This window comes from Lycorma delicatula, chromosome 5, assembly GCF_047948215.1.
Source record: "Lycorma delicatula isolate Av1 chromosome 5, ASM4794821v1, whole genome shotgun sequence".
Taxonomy (NCBI): Eukaryota; Metazoa; Arthropoda; class Insecta; order Hemiptera; family Fulgoridae; genus Lycorma; species Lycorma delicatula.
Window position 1 is genome coordinate 128,205,591 of NC_134459.1, and position 21,649 is coordinate 128,227,239.

Sequence of the window (21,649 nt, forward strand, 5' to 3'; positions counted from 1 at the left end):
TAATCATCATCATTTCACTGTTATTTAATGATTTTTAAAAAAATTATTGTAAAATATACTTCAACTTTTATTGAAGAAATATTTTTATAATAGTAGATTATATATTTATTTTAGTACTTATCATTTGCCATTTGAGTATAATTATGTAGTATGGAGGTAATATTACTTTGAAAGAACAAATCAAATTAAGCAGAAGGGAAATTTTGTTTTTATCAACCTGTAAATCAGCTGTTATGCCATACGTCAAAATGAGTTTGTTGCGAAGGCAGGGAGGGGATCAGAAATGGTAAAAAAAACATCAGAGGTCGTGGTCTTGTTTAGTAAACCACTTTCACAATATTATTCAGTCGGCTTCGGGATGGCCTGAATTAATGTGTTCAGTGCGAAGTGACGTTGGTTCGATTGCGGACAGTTTGAAATAAATCCTTACTTTTATTATTTAGACTGTTCTCTGTGATCGCGAAGCACTTTCGTGTTAACGATGTTGGTCGCGATGACTGCAATGCTCGTTTCAGTTGCAGAGCTGTCAAATATACTTTCTGTATTAGCTGTACTAATTTGTTTTTGTGGAATGGTCCTGTTTATTATGAGGTAAGTTATTAATATTGTTTATATAGGTTAGCCATACACTTGTCAATATTATCAGTTTTAATGTTCTTAGATACATTCTAAAAGTTTCTTACTGATAAAATCTGTTATATTTTTTGTTTTACTATCATTCCTATTTTATGATTTTGGAACAGATAGTTCCACTTCATTATTTTATTTTTAAATAAGGAATTTTTATTTCATTACTCATTTCAGCATCGAGTTATGGATGTATATTGATGCTATATTACATTCTAAGCGGTTTAATGTGTCTTCACAGTATAAGGTTTTTTAGATTGTTTTGAATATAGCAAATTTAAATGCATTGTTTGGAAATATTTTACTATACCTTATTTAACTGTAGCTTATGGAAATTTGTCACAAGCCGTTTGTCTAGGAACTCATCTATAGTATCGTATTTGTAAGTTAGATATTAATAAGATAAGACTGAAGTGATAAATGGTAATTTCAGTTTTCTGAGTTGTTCTTTAATTTTTTACATAAAACAATAATTTCTTTTTTGTTTAGTGATTGGTGTCAATATATTATGTCTTACATTAGAGTTGTTTAGTAAACTACAAAAATTTAATTACAATATACTCATGTTCATCATTTTACTTTTACTTTATGTTACATTAACTCTTCAAAGCATTATGTTATATAAATTTAAAAATGAAAAATTCTGTGAGAAATGATTTTAGTTTTTGTTTGGCTTATTTATCATAGAGGTAAAAAGATTCAAAGAAAACAATATGCAAATAAAGTAAGTTGAATCTTCAACCATCTATTACAAAGAAAAACGATCTAGTAAAATCTGTTTCGTCTTGGACACTTATATTCAGTTATTAACCTTTGATATTGCATTTGATTTTATAACAAGAATTTTTACTTTCCAACAAATGCATTTTTGACATGATTTATCCTTGCTGAGCTTTAAACTCATTTTATTATTTAGATGTTATGAAAATAGATTTAAATTCTGTAAGACTTAGTGAATTTCAGAGATACAATTTAAGGAGTAAAATTGACTGAGTTTTATTGAATTCAATTCATGTCATTACTTGAGTGTTATCATTCTTATCTGTTAAGAAATTGTACTGTAATCAAGAACCTTTGAATTTTGACAACATGGTTTTATACATTTTTAAAACCTTGAATATATTTTTACTAATTTTCTGGAAGCTTTTTTGAGTACTTGAAAAAAATTTCTCCAGCATACAAAATCGGTGATAAATTCTGAAATATAAATATAACATTTGCCAAAAAAAAATTCTGATTAATTACTACAGTTAGCCATATAGTGTTTTAATATTAAAAAAACATTATATATATGTATATTATTATTTACTGTGTGATAATAAGTTAAATATATTTGACTTACGTAAAGTGAAAATATGTTAACCATCTAAATACATTTCACTTCAAAAATGTATATGTATTAATTACTATTATGTTTAATTTTCTTAGCTCCAGGCAGAGAATGAGATCACTCTGTTCCTCATTCCAAATGTTCTGGGTTTGAATTCTGTTCAGGCTTGGATCATCTTAATAAATAATACTGATGATGGTCTTCAGCCATTTCTTTTGAGAGAAAAAATTATGCGTTTCTATATTTTTGTTCCTCCCTACTTTTTTTAGACATTTAGTAATAATATTTTTCAAACGTGTTTAGTAATACATATTGAAAAAGTGATGGCTTTGACATCTTTGAAAAAAGAATCTTTCTTTTTTCTGTTTATGGTAACTTGGAGGCAGATGGTTAAAGTTTGTTTATGAACAAAAGGCAATGTCCCATACTGGGAGACCTGCCTCATATCTATCAACAGGTCTAGAACTATCTCATTTCATCACATAAAGAATAAAAAGGGCAGTTTCCACTAGAAGTTGGAATCACTGTTGAGGGCTTTAATGTACATCATCAATAAAGATGAAATGCCCATTATGATTTGGTTAGTGTGAGTTTTAAACTATCAGATTTTTCAAATTTCAACCCATATGTGAATGAATGAAATCAATTTTTCACATATTAGAAAGGGAAAAGTTTTCAATGTTTAATTATTGTTTATAATTTTGTGCATAATTACATCTGTGTATCTTTCTTTTTTGTAAATACATTTTTATTAGAGTGAGAGTGAATGTGAACGCTATTGAGAATGAACACATCAGTTTTACATTGTAAATCATTGTTATAAGAAGAAGAAGAATATAACTTTGCTTTCTCATTTTGGTCAGTTAACCTAACATGATACTGTACATATTTCTCCAAAGTATATGTTTTAATTAATTTTTAATAAAAAATTATTTATTGGTTGAATTTGCCTGCCCATTTTTTAAAATCAATATTTCACATTTTTCCCAACTTTTAAGATACAACATGAAATTTAGGAATTATTTAGTTTAACATTTAATTTATTTAAAAATAAGTAGTCATTAATTAAAAAAAATTATGATATTAGCTAATTATTGAATTAATCTTCATTCTAGTAGCATCTGTGAGCCTAATGATTTTTATGTTGTAGGGTAAGTTCGGCGGGGGGGGGGGGGTTAATCTACATACAAAAAAATTAGATTGAACTAATTAGAAAAAATCCAAAAAAGAAATGATATAATGACGAAAAATATGAGTAAAGGTATTAATAAAAATACTTAAATTAGTAGTGTAATTTATAATAAATGCTTATTTTAATTGTGTTTGTGTGGAGCTGGGTGTTATATCTAATAATTAAATCCATATATATATATATATATATATACATACACACACACACACACACATATATGTACTAGATATTTAAACATTTTATTCATATGTATTTTAATTATTAAAAAATCTAATTTAATTATCAGATACATTTAATAAAAAGTAAAAGAGTTAATAATTTTGCAAGAGCACTTGTGACTATTCTATGAAATTTTTATTTCAATATTAAATGGTGTTATTAGAATATATATATTTTTTTAGTTAAATAAAATGAAATACATAAAAAATATTTTAATGCTCTCATAGTGGATTAGTTAATAGTAATTTTGACCATAACATAAATATTTATATTTTAGGTCCTGATATCAGTTGCTATGAGTATAATATTAAAAGACCGAGATTCTTTTTAAGGACTCAGAATTAATTGTATTATGTCGCATAAATTGCTTGCTATGATTATATTTTGTATCTATCCAGAAGAAGAAATCAGTTGTTATAAAATGAAATCAGACTTTTAATTCGTTTTTGTTTTATTTTGAATGGCAGATTCTTATGGTAAAACAATAGAATATTGTGTTTAGAAGCAACTGGATTGGCTGAAGAAATTTGTTTTGGCCTTTCTCTTAACTAGAAAGTAAGTCAGTTCAGATCTGAAATCAAAACTCAGTCCTGCGTGTTTGCTGAAACTGTTTTTTTTTCTTAATAAAAGTGCAGACTGAGTTTTTGAGGTAGAATTAACTGTTTAAAATTTGATGTTTGTATTGTATAGATACATAATTTGGTTTTACCCAGCCATTCTGTAAATTATGTTTTTTGTCTATTATAAAGTAGCAAAAAAATGTTTGAGTAAGATGAGAAAATTTATAATTTTTGACTTGATTTAATTTTTCTAAGATGCTATTTAAATATTTGTGTCAAAGTGTTTGCTGATTTATTAGGTTTTTAACTTTATATAATAATATTTTTTGCATTACTTCATTAACTTAGCTTGTTATTTTAATGATTGACTTGACTTACTTGATTCGTATCGTGTTCATCTATTAAACATGAAACTATATTGTGAAACTATTTGTATAATTTTTAAGATTCATTATTGGTTCTGGAATTTTTTAACTAAATTCTGACTTAGGCGTATTTCCAGTTTTACACATCTATGAAGTCCTCTTTTGAAAGAAATGAAATATTATTAAAAAAAGTTAAGTTACTTCTTTTCTATTTATATTGAAGGAAACCCATGAAGTGCTTAATATTATATTAATTTTAGATTTTTTATAAGAAAGTTTCAATTTAGAAATATGAAAAAAAACTTGTAAATCATTTCCTACTTGATATTGTCATTGTTTTTTTTTTCTTTTTTTATAATTGTGACAATTATAATTAACATTATTTAAGAAAAGTTACCCAGTGTCATTAAATATGTATCCTCTATACTTTGTGAATAAATTATAAAAAACAAATTCAGATTGATTATTTCTGATGAGTTCAGTTCAGGTATTTATGTGACTGTCAGGTTGTTTTCTGTAACACATGTAGTCTTAATGTACAAGTTGTATAGACAACTTGTACTGTCTGGTTTATTACATTATCTACTAAGTATGTACTATCTATAAACTCTGTTAGATAATGTAAAAAAAAATATATATATATTTTGTTATATATAAGTAACGTACTGATATGTCTGTTAATTTTATTCTTTATTTCTTTAATTGAACAGCTATGTTTAAAAATATTTGTTAAAGTATAAAAATATATGTATTTAACTTGAAGTAATGTATTCATGAATCTCTGATTAACCATATTTTTTTACTTTTGTTTTCATTATCCTAATCAAACCTATTAGTTGAAATACTATCTCGTGGAAAACAATTTTTATTTGAAAAAATTAATTAGAAATTATTATTTTATTGTTAGGATGTAATTAATTTAATACTTTCTCAGGATTTGTTGGCTTGAAATTGGAATAGACCAAACTTAATTAAACCTTACATCCTGTTGTGAAAAACAGTATAATGTAAAAATTTAAAAAAAATCCTTTTATAATTTTGTTAATAATTTTATTTTCATTAAATAGTTATGAGCGATTAATTATTTGTCTTGTCCAGTAGAATATTGTGAATTATTGTATTGTCAGTTTATTATTTGTATTGTCAGTTTTTTCTTGCATCACGTTTTCTGAACCATTAGTTACAATACTGTTTTAGAAAGAGTACTCAGTTGAGATAGAAAGGATAATTAAAAGTAGGGGTGAAGTAAACTGTTGTTGCTGTTTTTAGAATATCTGGATGTTAGCTTTTTATAAGTTGAATTATGGTGCTTCACTTAAAACTAATTAACTGGCTAAAAATTTCAGGAGAGAAAATAAAACATTTATTTACATAATTTACAAATATAAAAAATATGTATAATCTTCCTTCAAAGAAAATCAACCTTAAACCATATATATATGGGCTGCAATTTGGAAAATGAGATGTTTGACAAAATAATGTCATAAAAAAGAAAAACAAAATTATATAGTAGCTTTAAGGAAACTACTATTTATTAAGAATTCTGATGATGGTTATTCAGAGAAATAAATTAATAAGAAACCATTTTTGTTAACTGCTTTTAGTATTAGTTAATTTTGATATATTGACAGAATGTGGTTAATGTCTGTATTAACTATGTCTTAATATATATATTAATAATGTCTTTTGACATTATTTATTTTTTCAGTTACGGATAAATTTGTTTTCTGGTTTTTATAAAATCTTACAGCGAGTTTCTTCATGATTGTTATATGGATTGATACATTTATAATAAAATTTTCTGTTTAAAATTGGCAGTTACCATTATTTTTAGTCAGGTGACTATGAAGAGATGTGATGGAGGGAAAGTTTCCTAGCAAGCCACCAACATGTAGTCTCTATTCCTAATGGAAGATAATCTTGATATCATCTGTCATTTCCTGTGTTTCTCGGTGGCTATTTCATAATGTTTATTTTATACTTCACCATATGCAACGTTTTTTTTCTAGACTATTTTACTACTGTGCAGTAGTAGAAAACAACACATCCTGTTTGAAACAAATCAAATGTTCCCTTCAGTGGTTTCAACCTTTTATTATCTTTCTTGGTACACTTTTGGTCAAGTAAATTTATTTCTATCAACTTCTCTAATCACTTTTAATACTTTTATTCTTTGTTTTTTTCAATTTTCTTCATTGTTTTACCCTTGAATTGTTTAAAAACTATTTTAAAAAAATTAAGTTATGGTGGAAGTATCCATTCAAATTATGGTGTTGATGGAAACAATGTTTACAATATAGCTAATGCAGTAAGATTATTTTTGGCAACGGTGAAAACTTCCATTTTAAATTATGATCAAAAGTTCTGTTTTTTATTATTATTTTAACTTTAATAATTCAATTCCAGTTTATTAAGTGCTGAAAAAAAGTGAGGTCTAATGTTTCACAGAAGTGCTGCTAGTTGTATTTGATTATATATAATTATATATATTATTAATTATAATTTATGTAGCTTTACTAATTAGATTATTATACAGGTTTAAATATTATGTCTAAGAAACGGTTATTAATAATAAAATAAATACTATAAAGTAGCATAAGTAAGCCTTCTGTATATTGCATTTGATTAAGGACAGCATGTTGTTATGAAATAATCAACCGGTTCTATTCACTTGAAGAATATTGAACCTTTATTTCAAAGTCAGTTTTATAAATATCTAGTTCGTTATTTAATTCTTCTACTTATTTGAGATTGTTGTTATAATCTCATTAGATTGTTAAGGAATGTATAACATGTTATAGTTTTCAGAATAACAGCTATTTAAAAGATATGTATTTTAATATTTTTCTACACTGTAAATTAAAGTTTTAATAACTTCTATAATTTTTTCCATTTACTCACACTGGTTTGTAACTCCCATTCATAGCAACGGTATTTCTTGAACCATTGTGATTTTTCTTGCGTGAGACAGTTTTTCTTTTAAGTACATTTTTGCTTTATGAGTTCTGCAATATTTTTAGTTTAATAAGTGAACAAGTTTTATTGTTTATGCAGGAATTCAAACTAAATGCAAGTAAATATTGATATCGTTTACATCGGTTATGCATTTAGTTATATCGTAATTTGTTTAAAACACATCTAATAAATTTCTTTACAGAACATGAATGACTATTTCTAGCTTAGTTTACTTCATTTTGTATTTGTAATCTGTTTAGTTTTTCTTAATGAATTTGTATAATAAAAAAAAACCCATTACTACATATCTAATTAAGTATAATATTTTAAATCTGTTACCTTTTTTACTATATCTTTGTATTAGTATATGGTTCTCGTATTTCTTCGTAAATATTTGTGATTTATAATATTTTACTAAAAATAAATAATGATGAATGAGATACAGTTCTTAATTATAAGAAATTAATATTTTTGAAAGTAAATGAAGGATCTCTTATTCTAAATTAATATTTAATTTACTTTGTACTAGAATGATATATTTTAATAATTGTATCATCACATCAGTATTACATCATCATAGAATTCTTTTGAAGTGGTCTGTTTAAAATGGTCTCAATGAAGTTCATAAGCTTTATATAAATATATTTAACTAGCATCTCATCCTTGGATCCCAAGGGGCATAGCCCTCTTGGGCTATGCACAGTTCAGTTTAATGAACTGTGTTCATTAAACTCACGTCTGTGAGAATAATAATGATAAATAAAAATTAAAGCCTGTTCAATTTTTAAAAACTACTACTGCATTGTAATCTCTTCACAGCAGCAGTTAGGTCAGTACAGGATCCAATAATTGGTTTTTAGATTTCCTGTTGTGGCTTCGCTCTCAAAATACATAATCAGAATTACAAACATAAATTACCATCACAATGTTACCAATCTCATTAAGATTAATCCAATAACAGTAGTATAAAATGGCAAACATTTAAAAAAATAATTTTTTTTACATCTTATAATAGTAAAATTCAAAAAACCCAAAAATGGTTTTTAGATATTTGTCTGAACAGTATTTGCTAGCATGAATTGATTGAATGTCTCATTTAGTATAATCTGAAATGGGAAAAATATGTAATCATTGTTAGAAATTTTTTTTATCTTTCTCTAATTTAAAAAAGTTAATAATTGGTTTTTAGATATTCACATGAATATTTCACACATCAAAATGAAGTTGATATCATTTTTTATTGAGAAATTAAAAAAAAAACAAATTTCATTGTTACTCCATTTTAACCCTTTAAACTCTGAATTTCAAAAATCTTTTTCAGGTCCATATACACCATGAGAAGAATGTATATACAAATTTCATCAATTTATCTTTGTTAGTTTTTGGTGAATCGTTCATGACATGTTTTATAGGTATAGATGTGATGATGTAACCTTTCTTTACATTTCTATTCAGATAGGATCATTAATCACAATATATAACAAAATCTGAAGAAAAAAATGTCTATCTTCTTGGAGTACAAAATTCATACAGATTTTCATGGTTACTGTTTGATATTTTGTTTCAGGTAGTAATTTTCCATATTACGTTAAATGTTGGTAATCTGTTGTGTGATGTAAAATTAATAAAAAATTGCAGAAAACAGTCACAAATTATTGTTTTATGTTACTGGAGGTATCAGTATGATAACAATTTTTTCCTGGTTATTATACTGAACAGTCTGTCTAATAAATCTTGTTTAATTTAATTTGTAATTTTTATTTAAAGAAAGTTTAACTACAAAAGTGATGATTATCCATATAGTTATAATGGATAACAACACCCATTACAACTCAATATCACAATTTTTATAAAAGAAAATGAACAGAATTAAAAACAACTATAATTATCGCAGTAACAACAACAATGAAAAAAAGGGTTTATCCTTGGAAAATTATATATATGTATAAAGCTGATATTATATCCTCCTATTATATTATAATTATACTATAACTAATAATTCAGACTATTAATAAGCTAAGTCTTTATCAACTTTATGTATTTTCAGTTAATGTAAAAGACTATATCTATTAAAACCAACTAACATCTCGATCAAAGTTGAGGAATTGTAATTATATGCAAGACTGACAGTTAAGGGTTAAGACACATTTGGGAAGTTTTTATGTGTGTTTTTTGAAGTTTGTCATTAATTACTGTTACTTCATTAAGTACTGTCTACTTCATTGTTAATCCATGCTTCTTTTTATACACTTGTAATTTACTGCTTTTTTTCCATGATCCATCATATATATTGTTGCGACCATTAATGGCTCAACTAGATTATTGAGAGACTAACTTACTAAAAATTTATTATAAATACAATTTATTACTCTAAAAGCATAGAAAATAAAATAAATAAATAAGTAATAATAGTAGTAACAATAATAATAGTAAATGTATGACATATAAAATAGTAAATCAAATAAGAACAAGATTTTATTTAAAGATAAATTACAAAAACCAGAATACAGTCTAATTTATTAAAATGTTATAATGACTGCTAATATTAATACCTAGTATGGCATTAACAGCAAGATAAGATTAGAAAAGTATAAAGTTCATACCATTCAATTATCTGCAAATATTATTACTTCTACTGTTTATAGTGAAACTACACTTTGTGAATGAATTTAATTCTGTCACTTTCACTACTGTCTACCAATAACTCACCGAGCAACTTGCTGCATTCACCCACTGTCCACAATGAAATGCTTGTGATATACTCTTCACTTGTTACCAAACGCTTACTGATAATGCCATCGCACAATCACGTCTAACACAGCTTCGTAGAACTACTCGCTTCACTGAACTAACTGTTCCTGCTGTCCCTGGTAGTATTTGTACCCTGTGGCCTGCAGAACCAGCACAGTCTCATTCCTTAACTGTTGACCACACCCTTAAATTTTCCCATAAATTCCTATTCCAGTCCGGTAACCCTTCTCATCAAACAACAGCTGTTAGAGGTGCCATTGTATGTAATTCGAAGAACAGATTGTTAAATGGACCAGTTAGCTTGAGGAAGCTAACATCTCCCTTTTAGTTCCTTTCCAGATTTCTTCCATAATTATTTTCTCTTACTTTCTTCTTAATTGGAAGGAATCCATAGCCCTGGTCCATTATACTGGTCCTGTCACAATACTTAATCTTTATTTATTTTTTACTTTCCTGATACTTACAGTATTATATGTTCTTTACAGTAATATACAGTATTACAGTATATTAAGCAATAACAGTAATATGATAATTCTGCCAAAAATATCTCTGTTTTCAATTTTTTGGATCCTTTGGATGTGAGGGTCTCACATGAATTATGTGAAAATTATGTAAACTCTGTTCATTCATGTGTTTAGGATTTTATTAGGTTAATGAATCAAGATTGACTAAACCAAAAATAATAAAATTTGGTATGCGAGACATTGATATGTTATTTAAGTTTGTAGTTGATATCTCAAAGATGTGGGGAGATAAAGGGAGACAGAGTCATTTGCCAAACCCACTGGGTTAGTTTACTGGTGATGAACGCGTCTTTACAAATCAGCTGATTTGGAAGTCGAGAATTCGAGCGTTCAAATCGTAGTAAAGGCAGTTACTTTTATATGGATTTGAATACCAGATTGTGGATATTGGTGTTCATCGGTGGTTGGGTTTCAATTAACCACACATCTCAGGAATGGTCGAACTGAAACTGTACAAGACTACACTTCATTTACACTTATACATATCATCCTCATTTATTCTCTGAAGTAATACCTGAACGGTAATTCCTGGAGGCTAAATAGGAAAAAGAAAGAAAAGGCTCATTTGCCAAAACTTTTACCTATGCCAGATTTTTTCAAATCTGTAAATCGATCTTAAGATGGATTGTAAACTTTTAAATTCATTTTTTCATTAAATAATATGATTAAGCATAATAGCATTTTTTTTTAAATTTCCATATCATTTGGAAGAAGACTTGCATTATACTGAATATTTTATATATTTATGTAGACATATGTATATAATACGAGGGTTAGTCAATTATCCGCAATTTAGTTATATTTTTGTTTATGTTGGTAGTACTGTCGTGTTGCGTAGATGACGCATGCGTGGTTTAATTATGTCTGTGCAGGTTTGATGTTGCTAGGTCAGTTCCATTATCGCTGACCTGCCGTTAACCATGGCTGCTCTGCTTTCTGTTTGCACCAAAGAAGAGCATCATTAAATGATCCATTTTTTGTGGTCGGAAGGTGTATCAGGGGCCGAAATTCATCGAAGACTTTTGGTACAGTACGAGAACAGTGTGTTGCCGCAACAGAGTGTCTACGAATGAATTGAAAAATTCAAAAATGGTCGCACAAGTGTTACGCACGACGAAGGAGCCGGACGACCATTTACCACCACAAATGAGGAAACCATTTGAGTGTGTACATGACATGGTTTTCTTAGACAGACGAGAAACTATTGATGAAGTGGCACATCATTTGCAAATTAGTCACAGTTCTACCTACGAAATCATCCACAACAGACTTTGGTTTCATAAAGTCTGTGCAAGATGAGTCCCAAAACAACTCACACAGTTGCATAAACAAACACACTTGGACATCTACCAAAAACATTTGGATCGCTATGGTAACGAACGGGACATCTTCTTAGACAGAATCATCACTGGTGACGAAACATGGATCCATCATTACGAACTGGAGAGTAAATGGAATGCAGACGAGAACGAGCTGCAGAGTATGGAATGGAAACATCCAAATTCTCCCTGCAAAAAAAGTTCAAGACTCAACCATCTGCAGGAAAACTGTTGCTTATGGTTTTTTGGGACTCACAAGGCCCAGTACTGAAACATTATGAGGAAAGGGGCACAACAATAAACAGCGCGCGTTACAGTGAGATGCTTACTGCCAAGCTGAAGTCTGCAATTCGAAGCAAATGCCGAGGACTGCTGTCGAAAGATGTTGTGTTGTTGCACGTCAATGCCCGCCCACATACTGCTGAAATGCTCCAGAAACTCAACTTTGAAGTATAGTCTGTACTATAGTCAAAGTAGTAGTAGTAGTAGTGAAGTATAGTCGTTATTGTCCGTATAGTCCTGATCTTGCCCCTTCTGCCTACTACTTGTTTGGTCCACTCAAAGAGCCATTAAGGGGCCGTCGATTTACCTCGGACAAAACAGTGAAAGAAGCGGTGCATTCCTGGCTCGCAGCTCAACTGAAATCAGGAAGCTTGTGCAATGATGGACCAAGTGTATTAAAATGCAAGGAGACTATGTTGAAAAATGATGTACATGTAAGTTTTCTATTTGTATTGCAATAAAATTTATAATTACATTCCGGATAATAATTGACTTACCCTCGTGTATATATAAATGTAATGAAACCATATATATGAAACATACATGAGACTTGGCTGATAAATTTTGCACAGTAGCTTGTTACACTGAGACAAAAGGTACTATCGAGTTGGCTGTGGCAGCACATGATAGCTAAAATCCCCCTCTACAAAGTTGTGGTAATACGTTGAAATATGTTTACCAGTTTGTTTTAAGTAGCAGTTAAAATGGAGTCAAGTGTGGCCAATATGTAAACATGGTTAAAACAGGACGCAGTGATAAAATTTTTAACAGCAGAAAATCTGAATCCTACGAATATTTTTCATCGCTTAAAAGTGGTTTATGGTGTGAAACTGTTGACAGAAGTACTGTGAATAGGTGGATATTGAAATTTTGTGAATGTGAAGCTGGTAAAGTGATACACCTCACAGCAGACGACTAGTTTTCATGACTGATGATAAACATCGAAAGGAGATGTATGATTTGCTTCAAAGTGACTGGCGAATCACCCAGTAACGCATCGCTGTTCAGTTAGGTTTATCTAAAGAACAAGTAGGCCATAATATCAAGTAATTGGGTTACCATAAAATCTGTGTACAATGGGTACTACGCAAACTCTCTATTGGCTCTCTGCAAGCTGAAGTTTGAGCCTATTCCGCCCCAGCCATACTCGCTGGATTTGGCTCCGTGCCACTTTCACTTGTTTGCTCATCACAAGAAAGATCTCAAAGGTAATCATTGCACCAACAACAATGAGGTGAAGGAAGCTGTGGCCACTTGGATTTGAGAAAGACCGCCAGAATTTTTCATTGACTGAGTACAAAAACTTGTTACGCGTAGGAAAAGTATGTCATTGTAAACGGGGATTATATTGAAAAATAAATACTTCATTTTGTAATTAAGGTATTGTACTTTTATTCATTTTTTATTTCATTCCAATATCTCTTTTCATTCCAATGCTACGAACATGTGTGCAAAATTTATAACCGAGCCTATTCAGGATTACCTGAATATTTTTTTTATTTTCTAACAACCAGAGTAGTGATAACTTTTGCTTAATAACAGAAGGTGATAACCAATACCATAAAGATAAATGTAGAAAATGTTTGTGTTGTTTGATGAAATGAATTTATGGTGCAGATAAAAGTATGGATGTTAATTATTGTTTACACTATTCAGTTTCAACCATTTATTTGTATGAATATATGTTGCTATTTTCTCGTACATTTTAATTGTCTAAACACTGAATGTATAAAATTGATTGTAATGTTCATTTTTTCTGAATGAAATCATTGACCTATTCAATATATTATAGACAGTATATAAATATATTTAATAATAATTTCAGCCTTCAGCTCAAGGTGGACAAATGAAGTGTATTCCCTCAAATAATAATACAGTATAGTGTAGTATAGTAATAATGATAACAGCAAAAAAAACCGTGTTATATTTGGTGAAATTGTTCAAGGTCTTTTATACTATAATATATTGATTATCCATGGTCACTGTCAGTTTCGTTCCGCTGTGGTAGACAAATGATTTGAAAATAAAGTTTGTCTTTGCTGCCTCTGAATTTTTTTTGCTCAATTTTTATTCAGCTTTTATAAGAGCAATTTTTATTCAGCTATTATATTTCTGTTGACCTACTGTAATACCATATTATATGTTGTCTGATACTAACAATATATAGTTCAGTTATATGCTTCTTCAAAGAATTCAATCAGTATGCTCTTATGTGTGCATATATGAACATAAATATACTCACGTATGTTAAAGTGCATATGCGTTTCAATTCATTTTATTTATTACATTCAATTAAATTACTGTTTTTTTTCTGCTTTGCTGTCTTTATATTTTTCTATCTTATTAATTGATTCATAGAATTATTATAAAATTGAAAGGAATTATTAATAAAACATAACTTTTAATAAAAACGTTACTTTTCCAAAAAGATTAGGAGCTGAAACATTGTATACTTCATACTATTTCTTTACACTTATTATTTATGCATCGTAGTCATGAATAACATCTCCATTACCACAATTTTATTAAGTGTTGCTAGTGATTGGAAGTGTTTTACTTTTTAAAAAAATAATAAGTTGAATTTCCAACTACTGAATGGTTTTTGACTTAAAGCCATTTTATTTAATTGTAATTTTTTAATATAGTGTCTCAAGGGGGGAGGCGGGTTTGCATCTTTAGATTAGATATTTTCATGGCCTAATGAAGGTTAATTTCCTGTCATATCTCAACCTAGTTCTTTACACAAGACCCATAAATGAATGTCAGTCAACAGCATACGGTTCTCTGTCCATGGATCCAGAATTTTTTAACTTGAGTAACGATACAAGGTTTATTAAATATGACTAAGAGCTCTTGGTGTTTTTTTCTCACATTTTTTTTTGGTTTTTCTGGTTACTATTTAGAAAATATTTTAGATATTGTCAGTTATCCTTTTTTATTTAAACATGTAATATGCAGTTTATCTACCTTCATTGTTTATGTAAATTTCTATTGTAAGTTAAAATTAACATATTACTTGTGAGAACATTTGTTTAATTTTGTTTAAAAATTAATAATTATTTCCCGTAAAATATCTGATTACATCTTGAAATTAATAAACATTTCTTTGAACAGAAAATCTGAATCAGCATTGCAGGTATGTATAATTACAATGCAAATTGTATTAATTTATACAGTACAGTCTTGTTCATCTGAACAGATGGTGTGTTCTAGATGAACTGGATAATTAGGAAATGTCATATACTGAGATTACAATAAATGTGTGATATAAATTAGATACTTATTTGAAATCATTTTAAAGTATTTATTAATAATAAATTCAAATTTAATAACACTTAGCTACATTAATTTTGACTAAAAAATAGGGAATAGCCTTTCAATACTGTCATTACATAAATAAAAATTTGTAGTTGAGCCTGTGCTGCTGGATGTGAACATATACAGATAACTTATGGGTCTATAATCTATAGTTTTTAATTAATTAAAAAAATATGAAAAATCTAAATTTAAAAATTTAATTTGTTCTATTGTGTGTTTAAAAAAAAATATTGTCTATTTAAAAAATACAGTTTAGTTAGAAAATTGGACCAAATTATGAAAGAAATATTAAATATTCTTACACTAAATCAGTCAAAATATTCTTGATGTTCAGATTAATGAAATCCAAATAAACAGAGTACACTACATATTTTTTCTACATTTTTTTGATAATAAAAACAAACACAGTACTTTTTTTATGATAAGAAGGATAAATTTTCTACTGTATGATAAATATCAAGCCTGATTGGAGATTCAAATCCAGAACCTTCTAGATGAAATATGGAGATAATGTGAAGGTTACTATGAATTTGCCATGGAGATAACAGTATATTACTTTGATCCATTATTTGATAACTGAACTAGCTGATTTGAGAGTTTTTTTGTTTTGTAAAGCTTTTAATTATTTCTATTTTTAACTTGAGCATTTTAAAGATAGGGGTTAAGGTAGTATGCTTATCATATGGAAGAAAATCAATTTTTTTATTACATCAAAGAACAATTTGTTTATGGCATAGGTATTTTATGGTTTTTCTTCTTTTTTTTTAATGGAAAATAGTGAAGTTATTTATTCATTTATTATGATTTAATACAGAAATGGAGTTTTGTTTAGAGCAAAAATATTGTTTTTTTAGCTTTGAAGATGAATTGTCTGTAGACCTTGGATTTAGTTTTTTCAGTTCATGCATGCATTATTAATATATATTTCAGTGTTAGGGTGGTAATTTTACTATACATTGTCAGTTAAGTTTATTTTTAACTCTTTTAAGTTAAATTATGTTTTTTTTTGTTTTATTTTTTATAGTAGCATTTATATCAATATATAAGTTGTTATGAATAGAAATGGTGGTGTTTAATAGTGGAGTTTTATTATTTTTATTCTTTGTATCTTTACTGTTTGTGTAATATTGGGTATTAACTTAAAGAAACCACATCACTTAATTTAATCTATAATAGTAGCTTATTGGCAAACATTTACATAATAATTTACAGATGTTGAAAGTGATGGCAATCCACTTCTATGCACTTGTCAACTTGTTTGACCAGTTTCCTGGCTACTCTTGTTAGCTGTACCCTGTCTACTTTCTATTGGCATTGGTAGTGTTTGTTTTCAATTCCAGCAGGGTGTGTAGATTGCTCCTATAAACAATTTCTTTTAAGTAACCTCATGGAAAGAAGTCTGGACTAGTCAGATCAGGAGATCTTGGTGACCACAATCCTTTAGAAATGATTCTTCCACCAAAAAAATCCTGTGGCAACTCTATAGTAGAGCTAGCTGTATGGCAAGTGGTGCTGTCCTATTGAAACCAGCAGTCATGCTCATCCTCTTGCAGTAAGGCTATGAATTGTTCAATAATTTCTTGGTAGATGGCAGCATTCATAGTTTTTCGAATAACAAGAGTCTATTATTATCGTCTTGAAACCGTTCATGATGCACCTATTTTTTGTAGGTGTAGGGGAAATTCAAAGAAGATGAGCTTATTTTCAATACCCCAGGTCTAGTAGTTCTGACTATTAACATACCCAGCAAGATGAAACCATGCTTCATCTGTAAAATCCCCCTTGATTTATTAAGCCAGTGTTGCCTCTAATGAAGTTCTTGAACCATTAACAATAGTGGAACTCTTTTACCATAATCAGCGTTATTTAGCTCATGGAAAACCTGCATTTGATATCGATAATAATTTAGCATTCTTTATTATATTCTTTATTATATTCTTTAAGACTTTGGGGGTTGGCGTCCCCACGGGCCTAGCCTCCGCAGCTTTTCTTCCCACTATACAATGAGCTGCGGAACACTTTACATTTTACACATATACTACACCAAGAACACTACATAAATTACAACATACACACATACACAATTACACAACAACAACCTACACTGATATTTCTTACATTTACACTCGGTGGTGTTGCGACATCTTACGAAACGCAACCGTAACCCAAGGTGGGAACAAATCGTGCCGATGGGTGAATGGCTCTACGTAGTGAGTCTCGAACGATGTCCTCTGGGCACCAGGGCGAACCCAGTTGTATTTAGCTCTAGCTCCAGTACGCGTGCGCTCTGCTGGAGTGGTCCATTTTTCGCCGGTACTCGTGGGACCAAAATTTCAGTTCCAATAATAAACACTATGATGGTTGGTGGTCCATCTGAAAAAACCACCATTTTAAGTCTTGCGAAGAGACCTCGATCAGCTTCGTCTGACGAGGATAAAAGTCCTACTGAACAGAATTTCTTAAAATCAAAATATAAAAATATCAGATTCGTTGTTCTCAAAAATAGTCAGGAAGGTGGCTCCCTTCAAAAGGTCTCACCGTTTTTAATAAACAAAACCATAACAGGTGCAAGTGGCTCCCCGAAGAATATCAGGAAATTACGCGACGGATCGATTCTGGTTGAAACATTCAACGATGAGCAGAGTCGATCTATCTTACGTCTCCGTAGTATGGGTGGCATAAATATAAGCGCAGAATGCCACAAAACGCTAAATACGAGCCGGGGTGTAATTTTTTGTAGAGACCTTCTGGATATAGATATCTCTGAAATAGTTGACGAGCTGTGCCACCAAGATGTTGTTGAGGTGAAACGTATAATGAAACGGCAGAACGGAACAGAAGAACCGACACCGTCTCTTATATTAACATTCAGTCTCCCTGTTCCACCAGAAAAGATCAAAGTGGGTTACCTCTCGGTTCGGGTACGACCATTCATACCCAACCCACGGCGATGTTTCAGATGCCAAGGTTTTGGTCATACTACAACATCTTGCACGAAAACTGAGATCTGTGCTCGATGTGGTAAAGAAGGTCACAACGACACTAACTGCGAAGAAAGTGAAAAATGTGCAAACTGCAGTGGTCCACATACAGCCCGCTCCCGAGATTGCCCAACTTTTAAAGAAGAAAAGGCAATTCTCAAAATCTGTACGGAGCAAAAACTATCTTTTCCGGCTGCACGTAGAGAATATAAAAAGATAAACAACTCACGGAACCTGGTTAAACCAGACGTATCTTTTGCCACCGCTACAACTAAACAAATTCCTACAAATGCTAATAATCAGCAGTGCGGATCCTGCAATGAGCTTAAAAAACTTGTTCAGATGCTATCTGATCAAGTAGCTTCACTTACAGCCACTATCTCAGAGCTGACAAAAATGAATAAAAAGTCCTCCATCGCAGCTAGTGAATCAAACAGTATGATACATACGAAAGTTCCTATTCCCAAAATCGTACCGCCACGAATAGCGACTATCACAGCTGGCAGTAAGCCACCTAATAAGCTCCCCATAAAGGGAACCCACGTAACTATCTCTTCTGGGATGTCAACTACAGCATCCCATTCAAATAAATCTCCTCCACCATCTCCTCATATACTGGAGGATATGGTTGAAGAACCACCCGACCCTAGGGCATCGGAGTTCTTTAAAATAAAAAATTCAAAAAAGAAAAACCGAATCACGTACAACTAATTTTTATATAGTTTCCGAAATTTATTTTTTTTATTTGCTTTTTACACTTATGAACATTATTCAGTGGAATGTTAGAGGTATTCGGTCCCGCATTGAAGATATTAGAGTACTGGCGCACACACATGATCCACTAATCATGTGTTTCCAGGAAACTCACCTCCTACAACATGACCGAATTACATTTAGAGGATACTTCTGCGAGAGATACGACTGCCTAGTAGACAGTAGGGAGAGTGGTGGAGTAGCGATTTTCATGAAGAATGGGGTGTCAGCTACAAGAATTCAACTAACCACTGTCATTCCTGCTATTGCAGTAAAGGTCACTATTCCCTTCAAATTGCATATCTGCAATCTGTATCTCTCACCGAACACTGTGTTCAGTGCTTTAGACGTCTCAAATCTCCTTACACAAATACCATCTCCATCGTTAATAGTAGGAGACTTCAATGCCCATCATATTTCCTGGGGCTCAACCTTCTGCTCCACTCGAGGAAATATGATAAACAGATTGAGACAAGATTTTGACCTTTGCCTACTGAATAATGGATCACACACATTTATGTCCTTATCAACTGGTGCTGTATCTAACCTTGATCTTTCCATATGCTCACCGAATGTACTCCCTCATTTTAATTGGTCGATTTGTGATGACTATCACGGCAGTGATCATAGACCAATTATTATTAGTTTCGGTGTAGACTGCGAGATTAAAAGAATGCCACGGAGATGGATTGTTGAAAAGGCAGATTGGAACGGATACTGTAAAGCATTCCAATCTCAGTATGACGATGGAGCGAACATCCTCGACCAATATTCTTCTTTTACGTCCATGATACTTAAGAATGCCAACAGGTATATCCCACAAACATCGGGTAATCCTAGACGTCCTTTCGTTCCATGGTGGAACGATGAATGCAAAATTGCTATTAGGAATCGACGGCAGGCACTACGTAAATTTAATCGTAGGCCCACAACAGAACATCTAAATTTATACCGCAGGGCTAGAGCGGTGTGCCGTCGAGTATTCTTGGACGCTAAGAGGAATTCATGGACGAAATACGTGAGCACTATCTCACGCACTACTTCCACGTCTACTGTATGGAAGAAAATTCGTGCAATCTTCGGATCACCGAAACAATCTATTCTTGGTCTTATTGATGAAGGAGAACTCCTTTCATCATCCTCGGAAGTGGCAAATAGTCTAGCAAAATCTTTCCGCTCGGTGTCTCTCACCTCATCATATAATAACGATTTTCAACGGTACAAGATACAAATGGAGGTGTTGTCGTTAAACATTGGTGATTCGGTTGGTGAATTAAACACTCCATTCGTATTTAAAGAATTGTTACATGCACTTAAAAATTCACGGGACACTTCCCCTGGACCGGACAACATTCGCCTTTCCATGCTTTCACACCTTCCTAATTCGGCACTACAACAACTTTTGAATATTTTCAACGGTTTATTCTCCGAACAAGTCTTCCCACCCGGCTGGTCAGAAGCATTTATTATACCAGTACTAAAACCTGGTAAAGACCAGAAGAACCCCTCAAGCTATCGCCCTATTTCATTAACAAGCGTTTTGTGTAAAATAATGGAGAGAATGGTAAACCGCAGACTTACATGGTACTTGGAGAAACATGGCTTTCTATCTCCAGAACAGTGTGGTTTTCGACAAGGACGATCTTCCATTGACCATTTAGTGTCACTAGAAACAGCCATACAAAACGCTTTCCTCAATCGGCAACACCTCGTCGCTATCTTCTTTGATATAAAAAAGGCGTATGATACAGCCTGGCGACGTGGTATTCTTAACACTCTCCAAAAATGGGGAATCAAGGGCAATATGCTTGCTTTTATCCGGGGATTCATAAATCACCGAACGGCTCGTGTTCGTGTAGATGATTCGCTCTCAGATAGTGTCATCTTAGAGAATGGAGTGCCCCAAGGTAGTGTATTAAGTGCCACCTTATTTTCTGTAGCCATAAATGATATTACCAAATGTGTTCAGGCTCCTGTCTCATGCTCTCTATTCGCTGACGACTTTGCTATCTACATTGCAAGCCGTTCGGCACCCACAGCAGAGAGACTACTGCAGAACACTATATATCACCTTGAAGCTTGGTCCAGGATTACTGGTTTCACATTTTCATCCGAAAAAACAAAATGTGTAGTTTTTTCTCGGCTACGAAACCCTTCTATTCCGCAAATTTTTCTGAACGGTGAGACTATTACTATCTCTAATTACGTTAAGTTTTTAGGTTTAATTTTTGATAGTCGTCTTACTTGGGTCAAACATTTAAAAGAATTGAAAACAAAATGTTCCAAAATTTTAGATATGATGCGAGTCCTTACTAACACCAAGTGGGGAGCCGATAGATCATGTATGATACATTTTTACTATTCCTTTGTTCGCTCCCGTTTAGATTACGGTTGTGTGGCCTACTCATCAGCTCGTCAAACCGTGCTTAAAATGCTGGATAGTGTACATCATGCTTTCCTTCGGCTTGCTACA

General features: G+C 31.1%; 1 protein-coding gene across 4 annotated transcripts in view; it reads left to right on the top strand.

Moving 5' to 3' along the window:
* The first annotated feature begins 266 nt into the window (after positions 1–266).
* LOC142325380 (cell growth regulator with RING finger domain protein 1-like) overlaps positions 267–21,649 on the top strand; it is a 312,650-nt gene continuing 291,267 nt past the window's right edge. For all 4 annotated transcript variants that reach the window (XR_012756522.1, XR_012756523.1, XM_075367080.1 and 1 more), the window contains exon 1: positions 267–591. Coding sequence is in view for 2 of the 4 variants with exons in the window: in XM_075367080.1 (XP_075223195.1) it covers positions 482–591 (110 nt within the window). In the remaining 2 variants the exon portion in view is untranslated. The remainder of the gene's footprint in view (positions 592–21,649) is intronic.